At 43.6% G+C, this 26,873-nt stretch overlaps 1 protein-coding gene across 2 annotated transcripts; it reads right to left on the reverse strand.

The window, feature by feature from the left end:
- Window positions 1–3: 3 nt before the first annotated feature.
- BAALC (BAALC binder of MAP3K1 and KLF4) lies at window positions 4–26,577 on the reverse strand. Of its 2 annotated transcripts, none has more exons than XM_080378044.1 (3): window positions 25,787–26,577; window positions 4,232–4,401; window positions 4–864 (listed from the first exon to the last, which is right to left on the reverse strand). In XM_080378044.1, the coding sequence occupies exons 1-3, from the start codon at window positions 25,950–25,952 to the stop codon at window positions 760–762; spliced, it is 441 nt and encodes a 146-aa protein (XP_080234170.1). In that variant the 5' UTR covers window positions 25,953–26,577; the 3' UTR covers window positions 4–759. The 2 variants fall into 2 exon arrangements, 1 of the variants encoding a protein (XP_080234170.1); XR_013926534.1 differs by having other exon boundaries at window positions 838–864; window positions 3,349–4,401.
- Between the last annotated feature and the right edge of the window lie 296 nt (window positions 26,578–26,873).

Genomic DNA, 26,873 nt, shown 5'->3' on the forward strand with positions numbered 1-26,873 from the left:
TTGAGTTATTTTCATGTAATATTAATGATCGCTTTTTTCCAAATCAGTCTGGACCTCAACATAATTAAAGGGGCACGTATAAAATAACCAAGCAGCCAGAACCCTACCTCCCAGCTAAGACTAGGAATTTCAAGTAAGGCTGATCAATATGCGTCTTACTGGTTTTAAGAGCTAAATTCTGTCCAATACACAAAATAAATTCAAACTAAGTAATTAAAAGATTAATATATAGAAAGGTTACTATATGACTTAACTATATATAACGAATATATATAGTTTAAAAGAGATTTAGTGGAAGCCACCTGTGAGATCTCTGGGTTTGAGTTTTATGAATGCGAGTACTTTAAATGAGCTCCATGGGTTTGAATATGCACACTCGAAACCCCTTATGACTAAAAATGCAGATTCATGTGTTCATTTCCTGTTTTAAACCACGATGAACTGTACCTCTCATCATCCGGCCTCATCCCAACAGCAATGCAGAACAGGACATACACAAGGAGGTAACACAGGACTTAGTGATAAACCAAATGGCGTGAATTTTGGCGTATGTCTGTGCAGTGCCTCTCCTTTAAACGAATGAACATCTTACAGGGTCTGCAGCCGGTTTCTACAAGACATGTTTCTGAAGGCACTCAGCAGCAGCTGCCTGCCATATTTGACATGGAACATCTGGAGATCATCACGTTTCCAGCGACTGATGACAATTAAAGTGCAGCGAAGCATTGTTAGGTCCATCCTCACCCATGATTTCCTTCGTTAATTGAGACAATTCTTTGTTTTCCTTCTGTCACTTTGTCTGATGCTTTTTGTAACATTAATGCTGACTTCTTTTGTGGACATTTTCTGTGTGTCCCATTTACTCTGTAAAAGTTTTAAACAGTACAGTGAGTTCTACACTGGCAGGATAAAGAGTCATTGACAATTACCTCTCGATTTATGAAAACAGTTCTACTTAATAAAGAGAATGCCTCTAGCATTCCTCACGCAGTACTGTGATGCGGAGCAACTTTCATATTCAGCATGGACGTAAGCTTTTATAACTGCTATAAAGTCTGCAGATGTCAGTAGACTTTGGATCAACCCTCACAGCTACAATTATCGTATCTGCACCTGTGTATTCTAGAAGCTGAGCAAATAAATCTGGTTTCAGTCCAGAAGTGGAAATGAGAGGTTCCTTTTGATGTCACTGGGAGTTGAGTATGACTCACCTGAGACAGAATTTTCTCTTATGTTTCTTAAGTGGAAATACAGTTTCAAATAACACTTAGTTCTGCCTGCATATAAGACCCAAGTACAGTATATACTTTTCAGAGTTTCTTCAGATTATTTCCAAATATTATAAAAAGTCAGTCTGTGTGAGGCATGCAAGTGCAATCCTAATTTAAAATTATCCTTCTCCATCTCCTAATCTGTCTGCTTATTGCCATAAGCAATGCACTATATTGTGCAGTAAACTGGATAGGTCTAGCAAGTGAGTGGAAAGTACATATTTATTTGAGAGCAAAACCTGGTATTTATTTGCTGCTGTGTTTTACTACAGCCCGAATACACTTTCTCCTTTGCTATCTACTCCCTTAGTGGTCCTGTTCACTCAAGGACTCTCCAAAGACTACATGTATCGTGAAAATCAAACCAGGTTATTGTCAGCCAGTGACATTACCTGGGTACCACCTTTACTTTTGGGGTGCCTGACCATTCTATTGCCTTCACTGGTATTAGGACTCCTTTCACCATCAGCATCTTTTATTTCTGAGTTGTTTTGACATTACCCTCATGAGACAATACTAATTTTTCCCAGATCCAGCCTGTGTCAAACCTTTTCACTTTCGACACCACACATTGTACCCTGTCACAAAACTGACGGTTGGGGTAAGGAAGTCAGATACTTTAGAGCTTGATATCTGAGAAACTGAGAAACAGAGAGGTAAAGCAATTTACCCCTTACTACCCCACAGGCTGATGGCAGAACCCACATCTCCTGAGACTACTGTGTGCTGCATCACGTTGCATTTGACAGCATAAAAGAAAAACTGTACTCAATGTGAATATTCAGATAAATAAAATGGGCACATTTTGAGCTGAGGTGGAAAGTCACATTCTCAACTCTAGGCACCTAAACTTTAGGTGTCTAAATTTGAAACCTGCTCATCTTACACTCCCCTCAACAGTCAATGAAGAAACAGAGACTGAGAATGTCAAACCAGAGCTGGAGCCTAACTTACACTTTCACTGTAGGAAAATTAATTGCTTTTTTGACTATACAAAGTTTAGACAACTTACAGAACCACAGAAGTGTCAGGTTTGAAGGGACCTCTGGAGATCATCTAGTCCAAACCCTGCTAAACAAGCATCACCTACAGCAGGTTGCACAGAGTTGCATCCAGGTGGGTCTCCAGAGAAGGAGACCCCACACCCTCTCTGGGCAGCCTGTCCCAGTGCTGTCACCCTCAGAGCAAAGAGGTTTTTCCTCCTGTTCAGGTGGAACCTCCTGTGTTGCAGTTTGTGCCCGTTTCCCCTTATCCTGTCACTGGGCACCACTGAAAAGAGCCCGGCCCGTCCTCCTGACACTCGCCCTTCAGGTATTTGTACGCATTGATAAGATCCCCCCTCAGACTTCCCTTCCCCAGGCTGAACAGGCCCAGCTCTCTCAGCCTTTCCTCATCAGGGAGATGATCCAGTCCCCAGACCATCTTTGTAGCCCCCTGCTTTACCTTCCTTTCTTATAAACCTGCATTAGATGTGTAGAATAATATAAATGCCCCTACTTACTATCAGAAGGTTTTTTTTGCACTGATTGCAACGGTACAGACATATATTACTGAATGTATCTTGGCTAGAAAAAGGCAGGAGGATACATTCTAAGCCATAGGGCTCCAGGTCAGGCACCCATACTTCACTGAGTAGTCCCATTACAGTCAACACTCACATTATTAATATGCTGTGGCAATTTGCCCATCTAGTAAGCCTAACAGAGAAGCAATTTTTCAAATGCTTACAAAATCTGACAATTTTCTCCAACAATATGCCAGGTACACACTATTTCTCAAATGTGGCCAAGTCTTTTTCAAATTGGATTAATAATTATGTTAGTTCTGTTCAATGACATCCAGCCTGAGCAATTAATTTTTCTCTGTGGGCTAGTGGCTACGGCAGGCATTTAGGTATTTCATTTACAGCAGACCTGTGGCTCTAGATGTCATGCTGCTGTGGAATGTGCCCTTATACAGCTGGAGCTGCAGTATCTCATGGAAAGGTACAGCAGGATCCATGTCACCAGGGAATACTTCTGTAGTAGAGCAGCACAGAAGATAATGCAGTGAAGGTATAAAATAAACAGACATGTACCAATGTGTTGTTTGTTAGCAAATGCAGGGTGAAGTTCAATCCAAATTCCTTTTTTCATTTGCTCAGTCCCCCTGGGTTTAAATTTGTGTCTCTCAAGGATGTGATTGCCAAGAGGGGACAGCTTCTTATGGGGGGGTTAGCAGTTCCACCACACATTGTGCTGAGACGTCTTCCTATCTGAGAAACCAAAGAAGTAGTAAAACCAGCTGTAGTTTTTTTGATCACTTTAATCTGCAGCAGCTCAGCAGCTGCTACACAAACAGGGCAGCAGGTGGAAACCTGTGAGACAGGCAGGTAGGCAGCTAGGACAGGAGAAGTGTGGGCTTTGCCCTAGCCCCAGAGCCTTGGGTGTTCGTACATTATTGTTGCACTGGATGATCCTTCTACAATGTATACAACGTGTAGGTGAGAGGGAGAAGTGGGGAGGATCTAACCCAAAGCCTACTGAGGTTACTGAAGACTCCCATGGGCTTTTTCAGGCTTTGCATCCAGCTTTGAATGAACCAGGGTTCATGTAGCCCACATAATTTCAGCAAAACACCAATTAAGGAAAAGCCCATTCCCTTTCAGATAATTAAACTGTTTGCACAATACATGACGCAGCTGGACTGAGCTGGAAAAAAATAACCGTGGGGATTTTTTTGCTGTAACAAGTGTGTGTGTTACTCAGGTTGTCAAATAAAACATCAGTTTTGCAGCTGTTCGGGCATGAGGCATTGGCAGAGGTTCTGGTCTCCACCATGCCATGGCTATGCTGCAGGCATTTTCTCTTATCCCAAGGCATTAAATACAGTTTGGCTTTAGCGAGGCAGGTGGTCACAAAACCAAGTTTGACCTGGTTGAAGCTAGTGCTGAGTGTCAAGGAACACAATTGTACTCTTACCTCTGCTGTCCTGAAGCCGTTCTGTCTCTGCATTGTAGCTCCGGTGTCGTGGACCATGGGGTTCGCACACTGAGACCCACAGGTGTTCCTCTTCTCAGTGTTCAGCGTTCCAGCTGTTGCTGATGCTGTAGTTACACCTGTCTGAGCTGATTTCCCGTCCTCCAGAAGACCTAGTAGGGACAGGTGAAATTGTGCAATTAATACTGAGGAGCAATTTATAACTGGTTCTGACTTCCCCCTAGTGCACCACGTCTTTGTGATAGCACAAGTCACGGAAGCCATGTTACAGTACTACAGTGAGAGCAGTCTGCCTCCTTTTGTCATCTCTATCTTCACACTTTTCATTATTTGGCCTTTCTCCTATAGGCCACTGCCTCGTGAAACACCAGCTCAGAAAACATGGAAAACCAATTAATGAGTGGAGCATGTCAGTAGCCCTTTGGTCACCTGCAGACAGACCCCCAGTGGCTTCTCCACACACACAGCTGCTTGCATGATCAAGGGTTTAACTAAGGACCCAGAGAGGCTCCCCTTAAAGCTGTTTCAGTTCTGGGAAACGAGGGGGTTAGATGTGAGCGTGACAGATGAGACCAATATGGATGGACAGATTGCTGTATTCATGGCATTGAACATATTTTTTTTTTTTTTTGATCAGAAGTTGAGGGAAGAAATTCAGGAGAAATGTATTTCATACTGTTTCAACTATCAGTAACCAACAAATGAGTAACTGGCTTTCTGCTCTAGCTGTGTGGATAAGGCCTGCGTTGTGCAACATGATATTAGCCAGCCTAAAAGAATTTTCTCATCTTATTGCATTAGCAAAAATCAGAGCACTAAACATCTGGTTGCAACACTGGGCCTGAAATCCAAATACAAACAGCAAGCGGGCTGCATGACTGTAGCTCTCTGTTATTTTTGGCAAAGCTCATTTGCAACAAGCTTCGTGTTCAGAAAGAAAAAAAGCAGATTTACTGACTGGCAATGTAGGTATCAAAACTGGAAGAGTAAGCAAGGAGTCACAGATGCTAACTGAAAAGTAAGTATGAGGAAAATCGGTGACAATTCATTGCTGCTTGAAGTGTGCATTGTGTCACCAAAACCTGCCGTGAATCAGGCGGGAGATCAAGCACAGTATTAAGGCTATTAAAAAGGAAGAAAAGTCCTGAATTCTTTCCCAGAAACCTGTAAGAAAAGCTCCTTTGTTAGCAGAAAACAGTATCAGTAGCAGCTAGCAAAGGCAATGACTGAAATCAATAAAGCTTCAACCAAATATTCAAAGTCTTGATTCTGAAAATATCTAAAGTTGTGTAACATTTAAGGAGTCCAAATACAAAGCAGTCACTGCACTTCCCTGAGCAGTCAGAAGATGGTGTTGGAGCTTTTCAAAGCCAGTTTAACTTGTGGTAGTAAGTAGCAATGCTAAACGGTCTACTTTTTGGTAGAAAAAATTCTCAGTGGAAATTTGAAAATATTACATTATAGTTTATTTAACAAAAAAAAAAAAAACCAAACAAAAAACAAAAAACAGGCCAAGAACAAAACCTTCAGTCTTTGGAAACGGCCTTTTTCTGCTAGATGTAAAAACTAATGTTGTTCTCCCATCTAAAAATCTACAGGCAACTTCCCGTAAGAGAAGAGTAAACCTCACCTCTCTGCATCTCCCCGAAGTCCACACCTGCTCGTGTTTTAGGCCTTATCTCTTCCTACCACTCCACAGTGCCAGCGGAGCGGCAGAAAACTGACTTGGTGCAGAACAGGCAGTGGCATAGACTGATATCATAGACAAAATCAGCTGTCAGGCAGGGAGATGGAGGGGCAAACAGCCACGGGCGAGTCAGAGCTCCAAAGCCAGGAGTCCTGCCGAAGTCTACTGCTTCACCTTGCACTGGAGCTGTGAAAACAAGCTCGAGCACAGCTTTGAACAGGCAAAATGCTCTAGGCATTACATACTAATTCCACATTACATACTAATTCCATTAATTGAATCTTGGGTATTTCAAACATATATGAATTACGAGATTTTCCTTCTGTGGAGTCATCCTGCTGAATTACTTTTCACCATCTGGTCTCTAACCAAATTATCTGCTGAAACAGCTGTCAGCTGAAAAGCCACTTTATTATTGAGCACGATTGTTCATTTATCAGATTGTGTTGCATCTTTTTGTCTTGCACAGAACAGTTTTTCTTACATCAGTCCATTTCTGGATGCTGATGGAAAATATCAAAACTGAAAATAATATATCTGGTTCATTCTTTGTCCTCTGTTAGTTTGCAGTCCAAGCATCCTTGTTGCATTCTGCATTGCAGGGATGAGGCTTTTGTTGCAATGCTTGTCAGAAATGAACCAGTTATCAGTATCTGAGCCTTCCACTATCACTCTATTATATTTTTGTATGGGTGAACTAGTGGTCACCAATACTAGTGCAAAAAGCTTTTTTATTTTATTCTGAATATGTTTGCTATTCTGAAGTTAAGAAACTATTTTAGATTTCTTTTTCATTAGCAAATAGATGATTTAGAGAGTGGGCAACAGTTTAAAGACTTCAGCGACTTGCTCTTTATGTATGAGCAGAAATTACAGTGCAAATGCGTGAGTAATGAGAGTAAGAGCACGAGATTTGTTGGCAACTCATAAAGTGACACCTATGTTATAGACTATATATATTACACAAAATGCTGATTCCAAAACAGAGATGATGTTAAAAAGATTAGGAACACATGGTTGCTTTTAAAATACCCAATATTTTTGCATTGGTATTTAGGGTTTGCCACAGTACACAAAAATATAAGAGTTAAATCTCTTCTTCTGTACAATCTGGAATTTGCAGGCTAGCAGGATGGCAGTACTCAGGTTCTTGCCTCGGTGTCATTTAAACCAAGCTGACTGTCGAGATACACCGACCTCGCAGCATGGGTTCAGTAAATAACCTCCTCGGTCTTTCACTGTAGAGCTTCAGTAGAACTTTGAACAAATGAGTTCAGTAATGTTGTTTTCATTCTCATGTTCTCTGCCAGGACAACCCCTGCCAAAAGACTGTGGGCCTCCTGAGGTCAGGAAAAACAGCAGATCCCAGAACAATGCTCTGTCAAATACACGTATTCTATTTGCAAATGAACTGGCAAGCCTGGAATATTCTTATGGTTCCACTTCCAAAACCTGAGTTTCTGGGTGATTATCAAACACCCACCAACAGGATGGTGACGTTTCCCTCAGGAATGGTTAGTTGGTGTTTGGGGGACTGCCCAAGACAAGAGGCAGGTATTTCATTGCAACTAATCAGGTTTAGTTACAAGGATCATGCACAAATTCTCTTTTAATGGACACACGGAGAATACCCAAGCAGCAGCCCCATTGCTCACAAATCCAAGTCTATCTTTCCAGTATGTAATGTGCTTAAAATAATTTGTCCTCCCTTGGCAATGCTTACTGTCACCTTCCTTTTCACTGGCTTGCTAGGCTGCACAGGCAAGCTAACTCTTGCCTTTCTCACCAAGCCAATAGAAATCCTTTAGGCTGCAGTTTGACGAATGCTTTTATAGCAGCATCAGGAACAAAAAGGGTTATTTTAAACTGAAATCAAGCCCTAGACTTTATTCATTGCCCAATGACGCAAGCAGTTGGACTGGCACAACTTGGGAGGTAGCACAACTGAAACAAGCAGCAGAAAGCAGCTTAGGTTGGTGCGCTATCCAATGAAACAAAATCCAACCAGACCCCGCTCATCCAGCTACACTCGTTCTCCTCACCGAGTTGCCCTGCTGAGCTGTGTAAATCCTTTGGAGGATTTCTTCACATTGCTTCCAGCTACCCCTACATCAGGGGACATACATTTAGCCCCGATTCACCAAAGATTCCCTTTGTGTTACAGCAAAAACAGTGTCCCAGAGCTGCTGATCCAGGGTAAGATGTGTTATGACTGACTGATACAAAGGAGCTTTTTTTCTAAAATCTCTTTCACTAAAAAGTTTGATGATTTATACCAAATGATGGCTGTTTGAGTAATTTTTTAATTTGTATATTTTCACATGCACAATTTGAATAGGTTTTGAAAAACCAAATTTGCCCAAGTTTTTCTGTTTCCCCACCAAAATGCTGGCATTAAAATACTGCCTTTTGTACAAAATTCCTAAAAAATTGAAAGTTTGGGGAAATTTGGATATGGACAAAAACCAACTCCAGTTATTGAATTTTACAAATCAAAACTAAAAATCGTCCCTAGGATATCTGGATATGTTTTAACTGTTCCACAATTTAAAAGAAGGGCATTTAAGAACAGTTTTATGATTCTATCAATATGTAATGAACAGAAAACTACCTAAAATCAGATGCATCTCGATGTAAGTGTGAAGACTAGCAAGACAGGACAAATCTGTCTGAAATATGTGTCCTGTGTGGAGAACAACAGGCATATTAAACATAATACAAACTCCTAGAAGAGGACAAAGAGAATAGAACACGACAATTGTCACTGCTAATACAAAAACCAAGGCACTGGTACTTTTATGCAGCTCATATAAACAGTATAAATAAAATTAACCCTCCAAGAACTGCTGCTACTCATAAGTACAAGCTTCTAATGTTGAATATTCAGACTCCTAGTAAGAAATCAAGTTTTTCCAGCCTTTCTGGGATAACATCCTACTCTCTCTGTTGTAAATGTAATGAAAAATTCAGTGTGCCCAAGCAAACACAAAAAACAGTTTTTAGAAGGAAGACTCAGAACACGTCAATGCTTGTTACCTTAATTCTCTAAAATTGTCTCTATTAATTAACCATAGTTGTTATCATCATGATTCTTTGTGTTTCAGACTAGTAAGTCAAGTATTAATCCCAGGTAGGACATGACCATTTTGTAAAGAACAGAAGGCTCCTTCAAAACAGAATTGTAGGCAGTAAACTGTTCTGTACTGTTTAGAGGCATCGTTCAGTTTCAAAATACCATGGAAATCTGATTAAAATAGTGCATTCAGAGAAATACTGTCTGTAATGCCCTTTTTTCTCTGCTGGCTGTAGCATACTTATGCCCTAACTTCTCTTTCTCAACATCTCCCTCCCTGCCTCACTTATCTTCCTGGCAGGCTGCACCTCACTTCTCTAGGAGCAAGTCACCAGGTCCCATCTCCTACCATGTTTGATGAGACCTCTTAGTATGTTCTAGCATGTGTTCTTGTGTCTGCCATTCTAGTAATTTCTAAATTTTGAAAAAGTTTTCAGAAATTCCCAGACAGCAGCATCCCTCAGGTATTTAGTAATTTAGAAGATACATACCTAAAATAGCAGCCTGAAATTTGTTCATGGATTTGCAAGCTTATGTCCATTAAAAATAAAGCATGATTAAGTCATATTTTATAACCTTTAAAAAAAAGCAGGGAGGCAGCAGTCTAAGGAAGTTTTAAAAAGAATCATTTTAGTAAATAGGATGTTCATCACAGAGAAGTCAAAGGAAATTTAAAATTCAGAATGGAAATTTTAGACATTAAACTTGTATTTCTGATTTCTTCTATTATAATGACAACACTAGGGATAACAAAACCAAGGATAAACAATGCATAGATGCTGCTGTACTTCTTCATACAGACTGGTTACACCTGAGAATTCAAATGACCCTTTATGAGAGCATCTCATAAAGAGGGGAGGAAATTTTTATTCTTCGTATTTAACTCTTTCTAACCACATTTTAGTAAGGAAATAAGGATGATAAGAAGAGGGGGAAAATGACATAATTAATTCAGATTGTGAAAGTAAAACTGGAGTGAAAAACAAAATAGCATCATGGATTGACAGCTGGCACAGAGAGACAGGAGAAAAAGAACCAGGAGGGGCAGGTTTGTTCATGGCAAAAGATAAAGGTATGACTTCCTCAAGGCTTTTTGCTAGACCTTATCTATGTATTACAAAGCTAATATATATTTCCTGATGTTCAAGAATCAGAGAAAGGAACCAGATTGTGACATTTAGAGGTAGCCCTTAGTTATCAGGACTATGGAAAATCCTCAAACCACTGATAGCATAAAGGTAGGTCTGCCTGGATCTCTGCATAGACCTCATCCAAAGAGCAATATCTTAGTAAGATTCAAGATGAACTGAAATGTTCTGTGACTAGCAAAACCCAGCAATATGCAACAACTAATGCTGTCAAGAAACTTGGGAGGGCTACAAAGCCTTGCAGTCCAGAGGCAAAGTTAATTTTAGCCAAAAGGATCAGACCTTTGTGGAAAAAATTATTCCCCATGTGCTTGCCACAGTATTCTCCTACCTGATTTTAAAGAAGCAGCTAATGACCAAAATTGGACATGAATTCTGACCCAAATACAGACCTGAGGCAGTATTGTGGGCCCGGTGCTGTGCCATGCTCTGCTATTGAATAACAAGCACGTATTTGTTTAAAGTGGGTAGCTGCCAATTAGCATGCTAAATTCCTATATTTGGAATTGACTATGAACAAACCAGTAAGGTTCAATTTTCTGGTTCAGCAACACCCTTTTTTATTTATCATCGTGGCTGTTATCTCATGAATAATGCACAGGATGTTGTTTTAGAAAATGCCTGCATGATAAGAAACTGCACTGTAACAATGACTCCGAGAAAACTCACAGTAAAGATGACTGAGCAACGTTACCACAACATGCAGTTGCTTCCAGAGGAAGTATGTATTTGTTACTGTCCTGGTTTTGGCTGGGATAGAGTTAATTTTCTTCCTAGTAGCTGGTGCAGTGCTGTGTTTTGGATTTAGTATGAGAACAATGTTGATAACACCCTGGTGCTTCAGTTGTTGCTGAGTAGTGCTTGCTCTGCATCAAGGACTTTTCCGTCCCCCATGCTCTGCCAGTGAGCGGGTGCACCAGAAGCCAGGAGGGAGCAGAGCCAGGACAGCTGACCCAAACTAGCCACAGGGATGTTCTGTACCATAGAACTCATGTTCAGTATATGAACTGGGGGGACTTGGCCGGGGGCTGCCGATCGCTGCTGGGGGACTGGCTGGGCATCGGTCAGCGGGTGGTGAACAACTATATTGGGCATCACTTTGGGTTTTTTTCCCCCATTGGGTTTTTTTTCCTCTTTCCTTCTCTCTCCTTTTCATTACAACTGCTATTGTCATCATTAATATTTATTTTATTTCAATTAATAAATTGTTATTATCTCAACTCGTGAGTTTTACCTTTTTTCTGATTCTCCTCACCATGCCACTGGGGCAGGGTGGAGTGAGAAGTGGCTGCATAGTACTTAGTTGCCAGCTGGGGTTAAACTACAGCAGTTACTGAGTTTCTTGCTTTTAATGCTACAGAGTGATAATAAGTATAAAGAGTACTGAAATAGCTGTTTTCTATACCTGTTTTCCAATTTGAAACTATTTGCGTTTGGGAAATCTACACAGCTGTGGGCCTGAGTGCTGGTACATATTTCTACTGCAGAAGTAACACCTAGCATGAATCCTATCAAAAATTAATGGAGTAGAGTCTGTGGCACAAGTCAGGTTTTAGTCATTTTCTCCAAAGCAGTAGTCTCAGGGATAAGGCCAGATGTTCAGGAAATCTGCAATAGCTTTTTTGCCTAACAAGAAAGAATTTAGAAACTTTCAGACATAGCAGAGCAGGTTTGTAAGCCAGGATGAAGGATCCAGAAGTTCTGCAGAGGGAGGACCTGCTGCAGCAGGAAAATGCCATCAGAAACAATGTTTTGTATTTATTGAATCAGCCAATACAATAGATTTGCTGCCCAGACATTCAGAGAATCCAGAATGATCTATCTGTACTCCAATGCAATATGAATTTTAGACAGCGAAGCAAAACAAAACAAACGTGTTTGCATCTTCTACGGATTCTGTATTGGCCATCAAAATTCTGTGGATTCTCTCTTTCCAGGTGCCACAGAAATGGTTCCCCCACAGGCTGGGGAAAAGGCAGAGGGAGGAGATCTGTCCTTCTTACATGAAGCCCCCAACATATGGCTGGAGTGTCGTCGCTGCCGCCAGGCAGGGCTGAGCCATGCCCGAGCGCGCAGCCCACCCCGGGGAGCGGGGAGCTGGGTGCCTGCCACCCGACTTCCATGGGATGCTTACTTGAACCCCGCTCACCCTACAGCACAAACAGCCTCTTCGTTCTCTGTTTAGAAGGTATCTGCTTTACTTTCAGCACTGAGAGAAGTGGGTGATAAGTAAGAGGAAATTCTCTATTATGCAAGATGGCCAGACTCAGACAATAGCTAATAGCAGAATGCGAATCAGACTCTGAGATCCTGATCTGGCCATGGTTTTGCCACATTTGGGAGCCTTATGGAATTATGTTCTTCTGTAGGATTATGGTATTAAATGTCTAATCCAGTACTAAAATGACTGGCTAACAATGAATATATTTAATGCTTTTAAATGACTATATGCACATTGGAGTCTCAGCAAAACTGGGAAACCAAGCGCTACATCTTGTGACAGTTTTGGCTGTCAGGTTTGCTTGTTTTCCTATTTCCTACCACTTCATTTCTGAGCATTTACCATTGCTGTTTTGAAATGAGGCAAGAGGCTCCTTTTTGTTAGATAACAGGAATTTCTAAAAGATTTAAAAACTGGAATTTAACATGTGCATGCATAAGTTAGCATAAATAGCTCTGAAAGTCTGATCATATTTATGAAAATAATATGAATATTTCCACTAGAGAGTATTCAAATATTCTAGCAGACAAGTAGAACAGAAAAAAGGGCAGCATGAAAGCTGCAAACCTTGATATTCCTTACATGGCCTAATTTCCCTGGTACAGGCAGATGCTAAATCCTTGCATATCGGTATATTTTGATTTCATATCATGATACAGAATCATGGTAGTGCTGTCTTGTAAACAGACTTTAAAATGTTGCAACCACATCTATGAAATGAAAGGTGAATATGAAACTTATTCCGAATAGGAAAAGCACACTGCAACGCTCTTTAACAATGTGTGATCATTTCAAGACTCAAGACAAAGGATACTACACGGAAAATAGTCTCCAGAAGCAGAATAAGGGGGTGTTGGTGTCACCAGCAAGGAAAGGTAAACTTGAAAGAATTGTAATCAGGGTGCTAGGGAAAGACTTAATGGCAGAAAGACAACAGAGCTTGATGGAAAATTTTAGTAACTGGAAAGAAAAAAACTGAATTTTCACTATATTGTGAAATAAGAATTGGCAACATTTTTGAAAATGTTGAAGGCTGAGTACATTTTATGTCTGGGGAAAAAAATGAGACAGAATGGGTTACTTACCAGTGCCACATGATGTGCCAGAAACAGATCACTCATTCCAACAAAGGGAAAAACTAACATAACAAATAGCAAACCTCCAAAGTGCTTTTTGGGATCATGCAAAGATGCAGGCTGTTTCAGTACTGCCCATGAAAAATTCACCTTAAATATGTTCCCTCCCATGCACAGTACCTTACGTCATGGATGTCCAAACTAAGTCGAGTCAGACTGTTTTCCAAAGGCGCTTGCTTTTGGCTCCATTCCTGTCTAACCCTTTCCTCATGATACAAAGAAAGAAGTTCCCATTACAGGAAAGCACTGTGCGAGGTGGAAGACAAGCAGCAGAGTGCTGGTCCTCTCTCAGCCATCCTTCCCACAACTGCACCTACCCTGCTTGAAGACAGGTTCTGAACAGTGGCTCACATCTGTAGACGTTCACATGATCTTTCCTTCTCCTTCGGGTTGTAGTAATGAAACATCACTCATTATGTTTTAGACTAATTTCCAACACAGAAATGGAAAGTATTATTATCATTCTCATTACCTAGCTAACCACACAAGGAATTTTAAGATGAGTAGATAGTATCATTTCTTACGGAGGAGCAGCAAAAATACTTAGGCAGACTAAACAGAAATCTTTATGAAAAGCATCTACATGTACATGAAACGAGGTGAAATGACTCTTCAGTTTTTCTTACCAAGGTTCAGCAGCTGGAAATTGAAACCAAAGGTTCCAGGTAAGACATTGGACATGTATTTTAACAATGAGTGATTAGCTACTGGCCTAACTCACAAGGGCTTAGGCAAAATGTCAGCCACTGGAAAGCTGTAAATCAAGTTTGAATGTCCCAAAGGTATGCTCCATATGGGAATTAATTCAGGAAAGACCAGTGGGCTGTATGGCCAGGTGACATTTCCAGCCTTACAGTCTATGAATATATGAAAGGATACTGATGACTTAACTGCCTCACAGTATAACTGTGGCCATAAAATGCTTTGGCTTGAGATACCTGTATGCATGTGAAAAAGTTATCACTCAAGTTTAGTGTTCATCCTAAAATGCGGACAGTAGCTGTGTTAAAACCTACTGCCATCAGCGGTTAACAATCTGCTAGATAAATCCATGAATCTTGTTTCGTCTTTTCCACAGATAGCACAAACACTCAGAAGGCACTCTGGCACCAGCTTTATGCAAGTGATAGAAATTCATACTTCTAGCACTGCAAGTGCTTGAAACAATTCTGATGGCCCACCTGGGAAATACTAGCAGATTACAAGAATGACAGTTGCAGTGTGAAGACAATATTCAGATGAAATGTACAAAGACAGAAACGCAACTATATGTATTGCTAGGAAACTGGTAAAAAAAAAAAAAAAAGAAAATTAAAAATATTTCAGTCAATTCACAGAGGATTGGCTGATTATTTTGCTCTTCAGTAGCTAGCATCCATCTGAACAGGCTAGCCTGAATCCATGTTCTTCCAGGAGGAATGATAGGCTCAACATTACTTCTTTTTCATCAGCTGCTTAAAATTTAAGGCTTAGTCAAGCAAACAGCAATGCAGAAACAATCTGGAGGGGCTCGGCGGATTCAGAAAAACCTTAGAATGGAAAATCCTCCCTTAGAGTCTACAGCTGCCCATGCTAAGCGGTAAAATGTCCCTCCCCCATCTACCTGTATGTTTTACTTTGAATCTGTATTTTTCCTAAACAGAAAAGGCAGTGTGACAGTCTAGGGAAGTAATTATGCACGTACTCATCAGATAATAACGTTGGGATAGGCATGCATTATTTATTCGCATATAGTAAAGGACCAAGCCACTTTTTTCATGCAAGGCCATGGCTGAAAAATTCACACAATCACACAGCCTTCAAAATATTACCTCCATAGTCTAGAAAAGACTGCTACTTAATGCGAGTCAGACAAAAAGCCTTACAATAAACTCCTGGCTTCAATCATTCCATTTCTAAGTTTTAACTATTACTGTATTTCAATTTAAGATAAAATCCCACTTTGATTCTCAGATTTTTTAACTGCAATCAATTTATTTCATTTTTGAACTGCAAAAATACCTGAGGTAAAAAAGTGGGATTAGCAATATCAGTTCTGTTTCTATTAAGAAATGTATTTCTATACTCGACTACAGATACAGAAAAGACAGATTTCTGTCACTTAAATAAATATTGGATTACTGCAATACATATTGCAGTTCAATGTGGAAGTTCTGGAAATTTTGATCAATAGGCAGTGAGGTAAACTGCACTCTGAACTGTTTCCTGTTTGAAATACATTGCACCTCTACTTCACGACTGGAAGGAGGCTTTACTTAACACTAATTCCATTTTCAAGTGTTAGTTTTGAACTATACATTCCTAAACTAGAAAATACAGGATTAGGACTGGCCAGAAAGTATGAATTTAATCCTGAGGAAGAGAAAAAAGAATTTTTAAATGGCTTGAATAAGAATATAAAGGGGAAAAGAAACAACAACAACAAAAAAACACCACCAACAACAACAACAAAAAAAAGAGAAAGCTTTTCTCCAAGAAGAGTAATTTTGCAGAGCAATTTCCTTCCAAGCATCCTGCGGGCAGGACCTGTCACTGACACAAACCACCACTCAGTTTCCTGCTCAAACCTTTTCAGACACTCTCCCTCTCGCCGTCTGTCCCCTCACTGCCTGCGGCTGAGGCAAAGGGCAATAGCTCTTCCTGCAGTTAATGACAGCCCATTGGCTCTCAGCAACTAAGACAATTTTTCTCAGGAAAGATTTCAATGCTGCAACAAGAGCTTTTTCCACTGGAAAATCATCTGAACAGAAAGGTCCAAATCATCTCTCCTGCAAATCATGTCCACTGATGCTCAATAACCTTTCTCCTTTCAGTATTGTCACAGTCAGGAAAGCCTTTCATGTAATTCAAGTGTTCATGCACATGGTATTTTTAGTCAATTTTTTTTATCGGTGGGTGAATGATTATACTGGCATAAACTGTGGGTGATCAATCCTAGTAGGTCTGCTTTAGATTGCAGGAAGGGTTTAGCAAGAATGTTGGCCATTAGCTAAATGGGAATTAATCAGAGACTTAGAGGCCTTGAGGTAGTTACCATAATGTATTTAAAAATATTATATATAGATTTTTTTAACCTTTTCAGAAAGTCCTAGAGGTAGAAAGTGCAACGAAGAGGCTGCTGAGGAAGGAGTGGCAGCCAGAGAGCCCTGCCCAGCCCTTGCCCTTCCCTCCTGCCGCAGGGGCATGGGGCAGCTGCTCCCCCCTGAGACACCACCACCACCTTTGAGGAGGCATTTTTCAGTGATATTTTTTAATGGAATCAACAAATCAAACACCCACAAAGCATATAATTACACAGAATGGCCATAGTGCAAAACAGCAGTAACAGTCCCATCCAAATTACTTACACTCCCTATATGTTATCTCAAACAAAATTTGCATTTTTAACAATCCTACTCTCATAATTTAGCAAAAAGCTTAAGCACAGGTGGTCTTAATATCAACAGGGCCTTTTTCATGCTTAAAAATAAGGAGAAGTTCAGTTTTGGGGGGTGGGATGGGGTGGGGTAGGATGACTAAGAGACATAAAATGAAGATGCCAAAGCTCTCTGACAATATGTTGAAATATTTTGTTGCTTCCAATCTGTATTTCAGCCTTTGTTCTAAAATGGCACCTTTACCTATGTGAAATTAAGACAGTATTAAACTATCAAATGGCAGCAAAGATGAAAATGTATGGATTGGAAGAATTAACGGCTATGTTTCGGCTGGAAAATATGATTACCAAAAGCTGGATTTATCAGCTGAGTCAAATTTTTCCAATAATTTCATTGCTGTCTTGTGGTGGAGTAAACACTGGTTTAGGCCAATACCGTTATTTTCGACTGGGTTCTAAGCTGAGCAAACCCTAAGGATATGTGTGGAATAAGGAATGGCAATGTTGAGTAGTTTCAGGTCAGCGGGTTGACACCGATCATTTATTACAGAAATCATCAATTTAATTCTATTATTTTCCTCTGTTGCTGTCTAGGTTCCTTAGAATTCCCTGATCCATAGGCTGATGCAGAAATGTCATTTTTCTAATGGCAAAAATAATTATTTTTCCATTTCTGGGGGAGGCATACAGCTGGGTGATGCATCAGTATTACTGCCTTTCCATCCTGCAACACTTCCCACCCCTCTCCCACAGACGTGATGTGAAAAGTTTGACTAGAAGTCCCTAAAGCATATCGGAATGATTACCTCCTCTGAAGCATCGGGGGCTCTGGGCTTTTCCATTGCTTTGGTTTACTTCCACGTTTCGTACTGAATTTGTACTTCCAGTACCGACAGCAAGGTTTGCTACTTAGGTGGTCTTCAGAGGTGCAGTGAGGTACAGAGGTGCAGAGGTACAAAATGAGGTGCCACTTGGAAAGAAACCCTTTGAAGAACAGCCCTACCAAGTCATGCTTTTAAGAAATTGATTTTCAGAGGGCTTTGAACTGTATCTTCTTCTTGTGCAGATGGAAGCACCTACGCAAACCCACTCTACAGAGGCACTTTCCATGTTTAAGGAGTCTATTACTCATCCACGTAAATGCTAATAGACAAAAAGTTGGTGCGCAAAGTGGAGGAGACACATAAGAAGGCTGGTTTCTGAAAGCCAGATGATAAAAATTAGACGCAAAAGCTTTTTCTCCCTATTCTATGAAACATTCCACATGCTGGTTTTTTATTTTCTTCTCTTTTGGGGTGGTTTAGAAAGGTGTTCTCAGTACCGCCCTCCATACAGAGGCTAATGGCAACTGAAATGGCAGAGATCTTATAATTAAAACCCAGAAACAATATTAAAATGGGATCCTTTAGCAAATACTATATCATTTGTGGTGGGTTGACCCTGGCTGGATGCCAGGTGCCCACCAAACCGCTCTGTCAGTCCCCTCCTCTGCTGGACAGGGGAGGGAAAATACATTGAAAAGCTCGTGGGTCAAGGTAAGGGCAGGGAGATCGCTCAGCAATTACCGTCATGGGCAAAGCAGACTCATCTTGGGGAAATTAATTTAATTTATAACCAATCAAATCAGAGTAGGATAATAAGAAAATAAACCCCCTAAATCTTAAAACACTTCCACACCACACTCCTCCCTTCTTCCCAGGCTAAACTTCACTCCTGATTTTCTCTACCTTCCCCCCCGACTCAGCAGCGGAGAGGGACGGGGAATGGGCTGTGGGAAGGGGCTGTGGGAAGGGGCTGTGGGAATGGGGCTGCCTCTGCTGCTCCTTCCTCCTCAGGGGGAGGCTCCTCACACCCTGCCCTGCTCCCGCCTGGGTCCCTCCCACGGGACACAGCTCTCCATGGCCTTCCCCAGTGCGAGTCCTTCCCTTGGGCCGCAGTTCTTCACGAACTGCCCCAGCTGGGTCCCCCCACGGGCGCAGCCCCTCAGGCACAGCCGGCTCCAGCGTGGGTCCCCGCGGGGTCACAGCCCGGCCAGCAGCCCTGCCCCAGCCCGGGCTCCTCGCCATGGGGCCACAGGTCCTGCCAGGAGCTGCTCCAGCGTGGGCTGCCCGTGGGCTCACAGCCACCTTCGGGCACCCACCTGCTCCGGTGTGGCGGGGCCCTTTATGAGCTGCAGGGTGGATGTCTCCCCCGTGGACCTCCCTGGGCTGAGGGGCACAGCCTGCCTCACCGTGGGCTTCTCCACAGCCCGCAGGGAAACCTCTGCTCCGGTGACTGGGGCACCTCCTGCCCCTCCTGCACTGGCCTGGGGGGCTGCGGGGCTGATGCTCTCAGTATTCTCACTCCTCCCTCCAACTGAAACGGCTGTTGCACAGTTTTCCCTCCTTCTTAAACACATTACCCCAGAGGTGCTACCACTGTCACTGATGGACTTGGCTTTGGTCAGCAGTGGGTCCGTCTCAGAGCCGGCTGGCATGGGCTCTGTCAGACACAGGGGAAGCTTCTGGCAGCCTCTCACAGAAGCTACCCCTGCAGCTCCACACACATCCCACCACCCCACCCCACCCCGCCCCACTACCAAAACCTTGCCACGCAAAGCTGGTATCCAAGGTCTGGACTATGGTGGAATAGGGAATTACTGTAATACGTCTACAATCCAGGAAGAGTCTGTATTTATTCAATTTTACTGTAATTCTAAACTGTAATAATGTTATCTCCTGAAAATATCAGGTCAAAATCACTGCTATAACTGTTTCTTAAACATACCCGATTTTGAACCAACCCATTAATAAAAGAATGGTACTAAATGGGCATAAGAGCACAAAAGAGTTCCTGATACACTCATATTACTCACTAGCAAAAGTGATCCGTCTTTGGCTCTTAACCTAAAATAGATTTTTTATTAAATACTTCTCTGCAGTCTTATTAACAAGAAACCATCTGCTGCACCAAGTTCTTCATCTACAACCTGATGCTTGCTTATTCATTTCTGTTAAGCTCTTAAGTTCACATATACCTGGTAAATGAAAAGAGCAGATGACTGCAGCTGTGGTCCAAGCCAGCACCAGTCCCTGTTGTTATGGCAACTAGTGCTCACACAGCCCTGCTCTGTGCCTGCGGCTGTGGCCAGTCCTCCTACTGTAAAGGATGGAAAAGCAATTTACAAAAACTTCTCTATGAAAGGTTACTTCTGCAGCCCTGTGTTCTGCATACTGAGTCTTGACCAGAGCCTAACTGCAGAGGTGAACCTGGTCTATAAAACTTCCCCAGTTGTCAGCCATCAGAAAATAGTAAAGCAGCAGCATAAGCCACTCATTTAACCCCAGAAAAAAAGAGCAAGAATTATTCATAAATGCGCAGCTATATTAAAGGCAACTATGCAAGATAAACTGTTAACCAGGCAGATTGCTGGATAGCAATACAGTTTCTCCTGTATTCCTTTGATTTTCATCTATTTTACAAACGTCTCTATTCTACTCCCATCTCATAGCTATTTTGCAAATGCCTTCACTAGGGAACAAACTGATCCTAAATTGCAGATTTCATTCCTGGCAGACCGCAGACTGCAGGTACATTTCTTGATGCCATGAGCAAGTTTTTCTCCCAAGCACATCAGGTGAGCCTGTGTGAAACTTGGATAATGTTTTTCTTTAATATGATTCAGGAAAACAGACTTTACTATAGAGGCAGTGCAAAGTACAAAGAATAAAACCCAATCGTCTTTGTTTTTAAAGCCTTAGCTGATACTGTGAGTGAGGTAATGATAAAAAATAAACAAATGTTTTATTAGTTGCAAACTGAACAAATGAGTACTGAGGCAATCAATATGCAGCTTTTCAGTTCTGATACAAGAGAATTATTTTTCATTTGGTCATGACTTCATTTAAAAATTAATTATTTTTATTTGCATTTCAGTAACATTCTCCAATCAAGACTAGGGTCTTACTGTGCTGGTTGCTGTTGGAAAACAGCAAGAAGAGATCCTCTCATAAGGCATTTGCAGCCCATGCAGTAAATCATGATTGTAAGGTCTCTGACCACTAAGCAACATGCTGCTTTATCCACTCTGAGGCATTTTCAAGTATAATAAAAAAAATATAATTTAATGCAACAGCTTAGTCATTGAAAAATGGAAAGACATAAAAATAAGATGACTTAAAGCCTATTTTAAAACAAAAAAAATATTTTTTGTTGTAGTTGATAATAAACAGGTTTATAAAGCACTTTTACTGGTACTGGTTTCTGGTAAGAAATTGTGCATCTTAAGGTACTAGCCCTTACATATATATCTGTCTATCTCAGCAAGTTATCCCAATGTAACCCAGTAGGCATTGCAAATGTTGTCCAAAATACTTGACAGTTTTTGTGCAGTTTTTGTTAATTCAATCTTTTCCCCACAGTTTGCTTGTAACCCATGGTGACTGCCCTGGGGACTCAGCAGTTCCTGCAGATTCGTACTTATGCAGAAAGTCATTACCTGTCCTAATGCTTCCACTTAGTTGAACCAGACCCTCTAAAGAGAAAGCAATTTGTGCGAAGGATTGCAAGGATCAAGGAACGGTTACTAAGCAAAAACCTAGTCTGCTATTTTCTCTAGCTATAGCCTACGCAGTAGTTGAATCCTGTGAAAAGTTTTTTGCTCACATAGCAATGGATGGTTTTAAGCAAAATGGCTTTATTGTGTAGGCTTACCGCGTTTCCTTTTTTCTGACTTGTGGAAGCCACTTGCCCTATGAACGGGATGTATGCTTATCTTCTAGAAGATGGCTTTCAATTTCACCACCTGCAGTGCTTCATGAAGTTGTTACTTTTCTACTCCTCTTCATCCACATCAATTTACCCTGTTGATCACTGTCAAAGCCTCAGCAGTGTACTGCAACAAGCTGCTACCACTTACAGACCAGAGGTTAGCCAACGTGATGCTCATCTACGAGAAGGGTAAGAAGGAGGATCCAGGGGACTACAGGCCTGTCAGCCTGACCTCGGTGCCAGGGAAGGTTGTGGAGCAGGTCATCCTGAGCACTGTCACGCAGCATGTGCAGGACAACCAGGGGATCAGGCCCAGCCAGCATGGGGTTATGAAAGGCAGGTCCTGCTGGACTGACCTGATCTCCTTCTGTGACAAGGTGACATGCCTAGTGGAAGAGGGGCAGGCTGTGGATGTTGTCTACCTGGACCTTAGTAAGGCCTTTATTACTGTCCCCCACAGCATTCTTCTGGAGGAAAGGGCTGCTCGTGGCTGGGACAGGTGCGCTCTTCACTGAGTTACAAGCTGGCTGGCTGGCCGAGCCCGAAGAGTGCTGGTGAATGGAGTTACATCCAGCCAGTGGCTGCTCACAAGTGCCGTTCCCCAGGGCTCAGTGCTGGGGCCAGCCCCGTTTAATATCCTTATTGATGATCTGGACGAGGGGATCGAGGGCACCCTCAGTAAGTCTGTAGGTGACACCAAGCTGGGGGGAGTGTTGCTCTGCGGGAGGGCAGGAGGCTCTGCAGAGGGATCTGGGCAGGCTGGACCGATGGGCCGAGCCCAGCTGTAGGAGGTTCAACCAGGCTCAGTGCCGGGCCCTGCCCTCGGGTCACAGCAGCCCCAGGCAGCGCTGCAGGCTGGGGCAGAGCGGCTGGGAAGCTGCCTGGGGGAGAAGGCCCTGGGGGAGCTGGGTGACGGCCGGCTGGGCAGGAGCCAGCAGTGGCCAAGAAGCTGGCCTGTATCAGAAACAGTGTGGCCAGCAGGACCAGGGCAGTGATCATCCCCCTGTACTCAGCACTGGTGAGGCCGCACCTTGAATACTGTGTTCGGTTTTGTGCCCCTCACTTCAGGAGGGACGTTGAGGTGCTGGAGCATGTCCAGAGAAGGGCAACGGGGCTGGTGGAGGGTCTGGAGCACAGGTCTTGTGAGGAGCAGCCTGAGGGACCTGGGGTGGTTTAGTCTGAAGAGAAGGCTCAGGGGGGACCTCATTGCTCTCTGCAGCTGCCTGAGTGGTGGGGGTCGGTCTCTTCTCCCAGGTAATGAGTGACAGGACAAGAGGAAATAGCCCCAAGTTGTGCCAGGGGAGGCACAACAAACAGATTAGATATTAGGAACCAATTCTTCACTGAGAGGGTGGTCAAGCACTGGAACAGGCTGCCCAGGGAGATGGTGGAATCACCATGCCTGGGGCTGTTTACAAAGCGCGTAGATGTGGCGCTTAGGGACATTGTTTAGTGGTGGATTTGGCAGTGTGAGGTTAACAGTTGGACCTGATGATCTTAAAGGTCTTTCCCAACCTAAATAATTCTGTATTTGTGGCTGTTAGTGACTTGTCGTGAACCTAGGGAAAGTTATCTGTCTTAATTTAGCTATATTACAACAACTGAATATTTTCTGATATATGTCTTCCTGGAAAAAATAGGGAGAGGGAGACTGCAATACACTTTATTAAAATGGATTTTAAAATAAAGTAGGAAGTGAACAAATATTCTAAGAAATAACCAGTTGAAATAGGAAGAAAGGAAAAGTGAAGGGGAAACCACCCCCACCTCATTATTTCCTTTTTAATTTAATAATATTTTAGCTTTCAAAATGCTTTAGTAAAGATACAAACATTTGGCTACAAATACATATAGTTCCAGTAAGAGCAGACTCAGAAAGCTAAATATGCTGGCTGACAAAAAGACAAGGATATAATGAAATTTTAGGGTGGGACGAGATTACCAAGATTAAAATATTGTAATTACTAACCCTTTCCTCATTGATATGCTTGCTGATCCTGTATACCATACATTATCTCACCCCTGAGTGATTTACCCCTCTTTCCAATTTGATGTCCAGTGCCTGATGGTGTTTTTTCCACCTAACTGAAACATGTTGACAATCACAGCCACCTTTTAAGTGCTTTTGTTTTTTTCCTGAAATCTTTCCTTTACGTTGCCTCCACGTCTCTCTCTTCACAGAATTTCACCAATTTATTCCAATAGAACAATGACAAAGAACAACTTCATCCTCTTCTCCCCAGCCGCCTTTGGCTGGTCCCTCCCTTCCGCAGCTGCCTCTTCCCCTTCTATGTCCCAGTTACAGAAGTTTCCTACCTCCATTTACACCACTGTCACATCCCATCTCCTCATCTCCCCCGTCCTGCTCTTATCCCCTCCTTTGCTCTTCCCTTTTGTCTCTCACTTTTAGGTGGTTTTCGGTTCTCACAATAAAGGCATGTTTTCCGCTTCAAGTCTTAAGCTCATACTTGACCTCATTTGCCCCTCCAACTGCTGCTTCCTCTCCCTTTCATCTGTAAATTCACTGAACCTGCTTCTTCTAGTCCCTGGAGTACCTCTCCTTATCCCTTTCCTTTCCTACCTCAAGCCTTACCCTCCAACAACTCTCAGTGAAGTACTTCATAACTTTCAGGGCACTAATCAGGACCAGCATGCATTCAGCAGGTTCCTTAAGCTGCTGCCACCAAGGCTGCATTGAAGGGTGAATCTCACCCTTCCTGAAGTGGTGCTCATCCTTCCTTTGCTCCTGCTAGCCTGCCCCCTCCTCGCTCTCTTCCTCTCTAATCTCTTCTGCAAGGTTTCCTTGTAAAGAGCTTCTCTTCCCCTCATCAGTCTCTACTGGACTTGAGTGTTGTCCTCGTCTCCTCCCCTCTGGTGTTCTCATCTGTCTCCCGATGTCTCTCTTTATCACCTCCTATTCAGTATCAAATCTTGGACTATCTGGCTTCTGTTTAGGCACCAACTCAAAGTAATGTGGCTAAGGTAACGCTAAGCCTGGGTACAGAAGTAACACTCAGTGTGTTTAGCCCTCACTGGTGGAGACAAGACTGTCACCTGTCACTCAGGCTTACCGGCCAGTGTAATTTTGAACCTCTTTGAATTCCTTATAGAAACTTCTTTAATACAGCATTTCATACACCAGCTCACCTTCACATTCTCATAATTTCACATGTGTTTACTACAAACTCTATCTTTAGCCTTCAGGAGTACAACATGGACCCTTTATGACTTCTCTGCTCCCTCCCTGTCACGTTTCGGTCAGCACAGTCATTGTCTCCCTATTCCAGTCGGCCTGCGATGCCCACCTTTGTGAATTTTCACTCCTGCGCTTTCATGAGTCCTTTCTGGTGCTTCGCAACTCACTATAAAAGTCTGCAAAGCTGCTCCTTTCCCTCTGAAGCTGCCTATAAGCATTTACTGCTTTATATGCAAACTAGTATCACCTGGGGCAGCGACCATTTTCAGGTTTTGTTTGTACAACATCCAGCACAATAAATTTCTGGACCTAGACTGAGATTTCGAGATACCACTGCAACACATCATAATTTCTGAAAACATTTTGTACCCCACACCAGCTCAGAGCTCCTCATCGCCTTTCCCATCTCTGTCCCCACTGTAACACCTCAGGCGCACAGTTGAGAACGTGCCACACTGACAGCAACCGGGAAATCTGTACTTGCAAGCCAGCTCCCACACAGCCCACCCCCTGAACAGGCTTCCTCTCCAGCATCCTCATTTCAGGTAGCGTGGGAGAAGGCTGGCATATCCCTATCCCTTCCCCATTTAAAACCTGTTTGCTAGATGACTTTGTTTTGCAAAAAAGACCCGTGTATTGCAGAGCAAGACCCTCAGAGACCAGGTTCTCCCCCCCTTCTGGTGGTGTTATGACAGAGTTTATGGCATCTATGTGCTCTCCCGTGCCCAGGCACCGCCGTGAGAAGGTCTCCGGGGGCCGGCCGGGCTCTGCTGGAGACAAGCCGGCAGCTGCCCGGCCTGCGCCCGCGTTTCTCGGCGGGGTGGAAACAGGCGTTGTCCGGCCGGCAGGTAAAGCGGGTCGGTAAGTGGATATACACACCCACGGGCACTGGATATACATCCGTGTGTCACAGCCCCACACACCCCCCGGCGGCGGCGGGACCCCACTCACCGGGCCGCGGGGCGCCCAGCTCCCGGGCGGCGGGCTCGGCGCTGCCGCCCTCCTGCGGCGGGCTCTCCGAGTCCGTGTTGGTCAGCCAGGTGGACTCGGTCTCCCGCGTCCAGCTCTCGTAGTAGCGGGGCTCGATAGCGTCGGCGCGGCTGCCCCCGCAGCCCATGGCGGCGGCCCGCTCACTGCCGCTGCCGCTGCCTGGACAGCAGCGCGGCGCCGGGCCCCGCTCCCCCGCCGGCCCCGCTCCCCCCTGCTCCGCTCTCTTCTCCCGCTCCTCCCCGGCTTTATGAGCTCCTCTGGCACCCCCTCCCTCCTGGCTGTCCCCTCCCCTTCTCCTCCCGTTACCCCCTTCCCTCCCCTCCAGCGTTTCTCCTCTCTCCCTCCCCACCGCCCCCCAGCCCGGCACCCACCGCCCCCCATCCCCGGCTCTGCGCTGCGGGGACCCTGCGGCGCCCGCGGGAGCAGCCCCCGCCCGGGGCTGGAGCCTTCCCCCCCCCGCGCCCAGGGGCTGGCGCAGGCAGGGCTGGGCGGTGGGCTGGCATCCCGCGGCAGCCCTCCCGGCCGGGGCTGGCACCCGTGCATGCACCCTGACGAGGTCTTGCGCCCCGTTCCATAAAGCCACCTGCTCCTTCCTCGGTGTGTCCGGGAGAGCCTTGCTTCCACCTCCGCCGTTAGCTGGTTTGCTGCTGCGGAACTGGGAACCGAAGATGCGACACTGAGCGCTCGACTCCAGAGAAACTTCCACTCTTTCCTCTTGGATATGCACTAACCGAGAACATGAGATTCCTGCAAAACGGGCTATAGTTTATGCTAGTGAGGGTAATCTAAATGGCAGACACAGAGATCTGGCACTGCTTTGAGTCGTATTGATGGTGCTTGCAGTTCGTATTGCAATAGCCACTTCTCAAGGCCCCTGTCAGGGCTGGAGCAAGCCTCATGAACATTAAGCACTGTGGAATCATATCACAAGAGGGAGACTTGATGCCAAAGAAATTTTTCTCTCCTGTAATCATTTAGTAGTAGAGCAGCAGGTGTGACTCCTTCCCCTGAGACAACTTATAGAGTGGCACAGAAGCCGCGCGTACTG

The sequence above is a fragment of the Falco punctatus genome (assembly GCF_963210335.1).
Source record: "Falco punctatus genome assembly, chromosome: 3".
Classification (NCBI taxonomy): Eukaryota; Metazoa; Chordata; class Aves; order Falconiformes; family Falconidae; genus Falco; species Falco punctatus.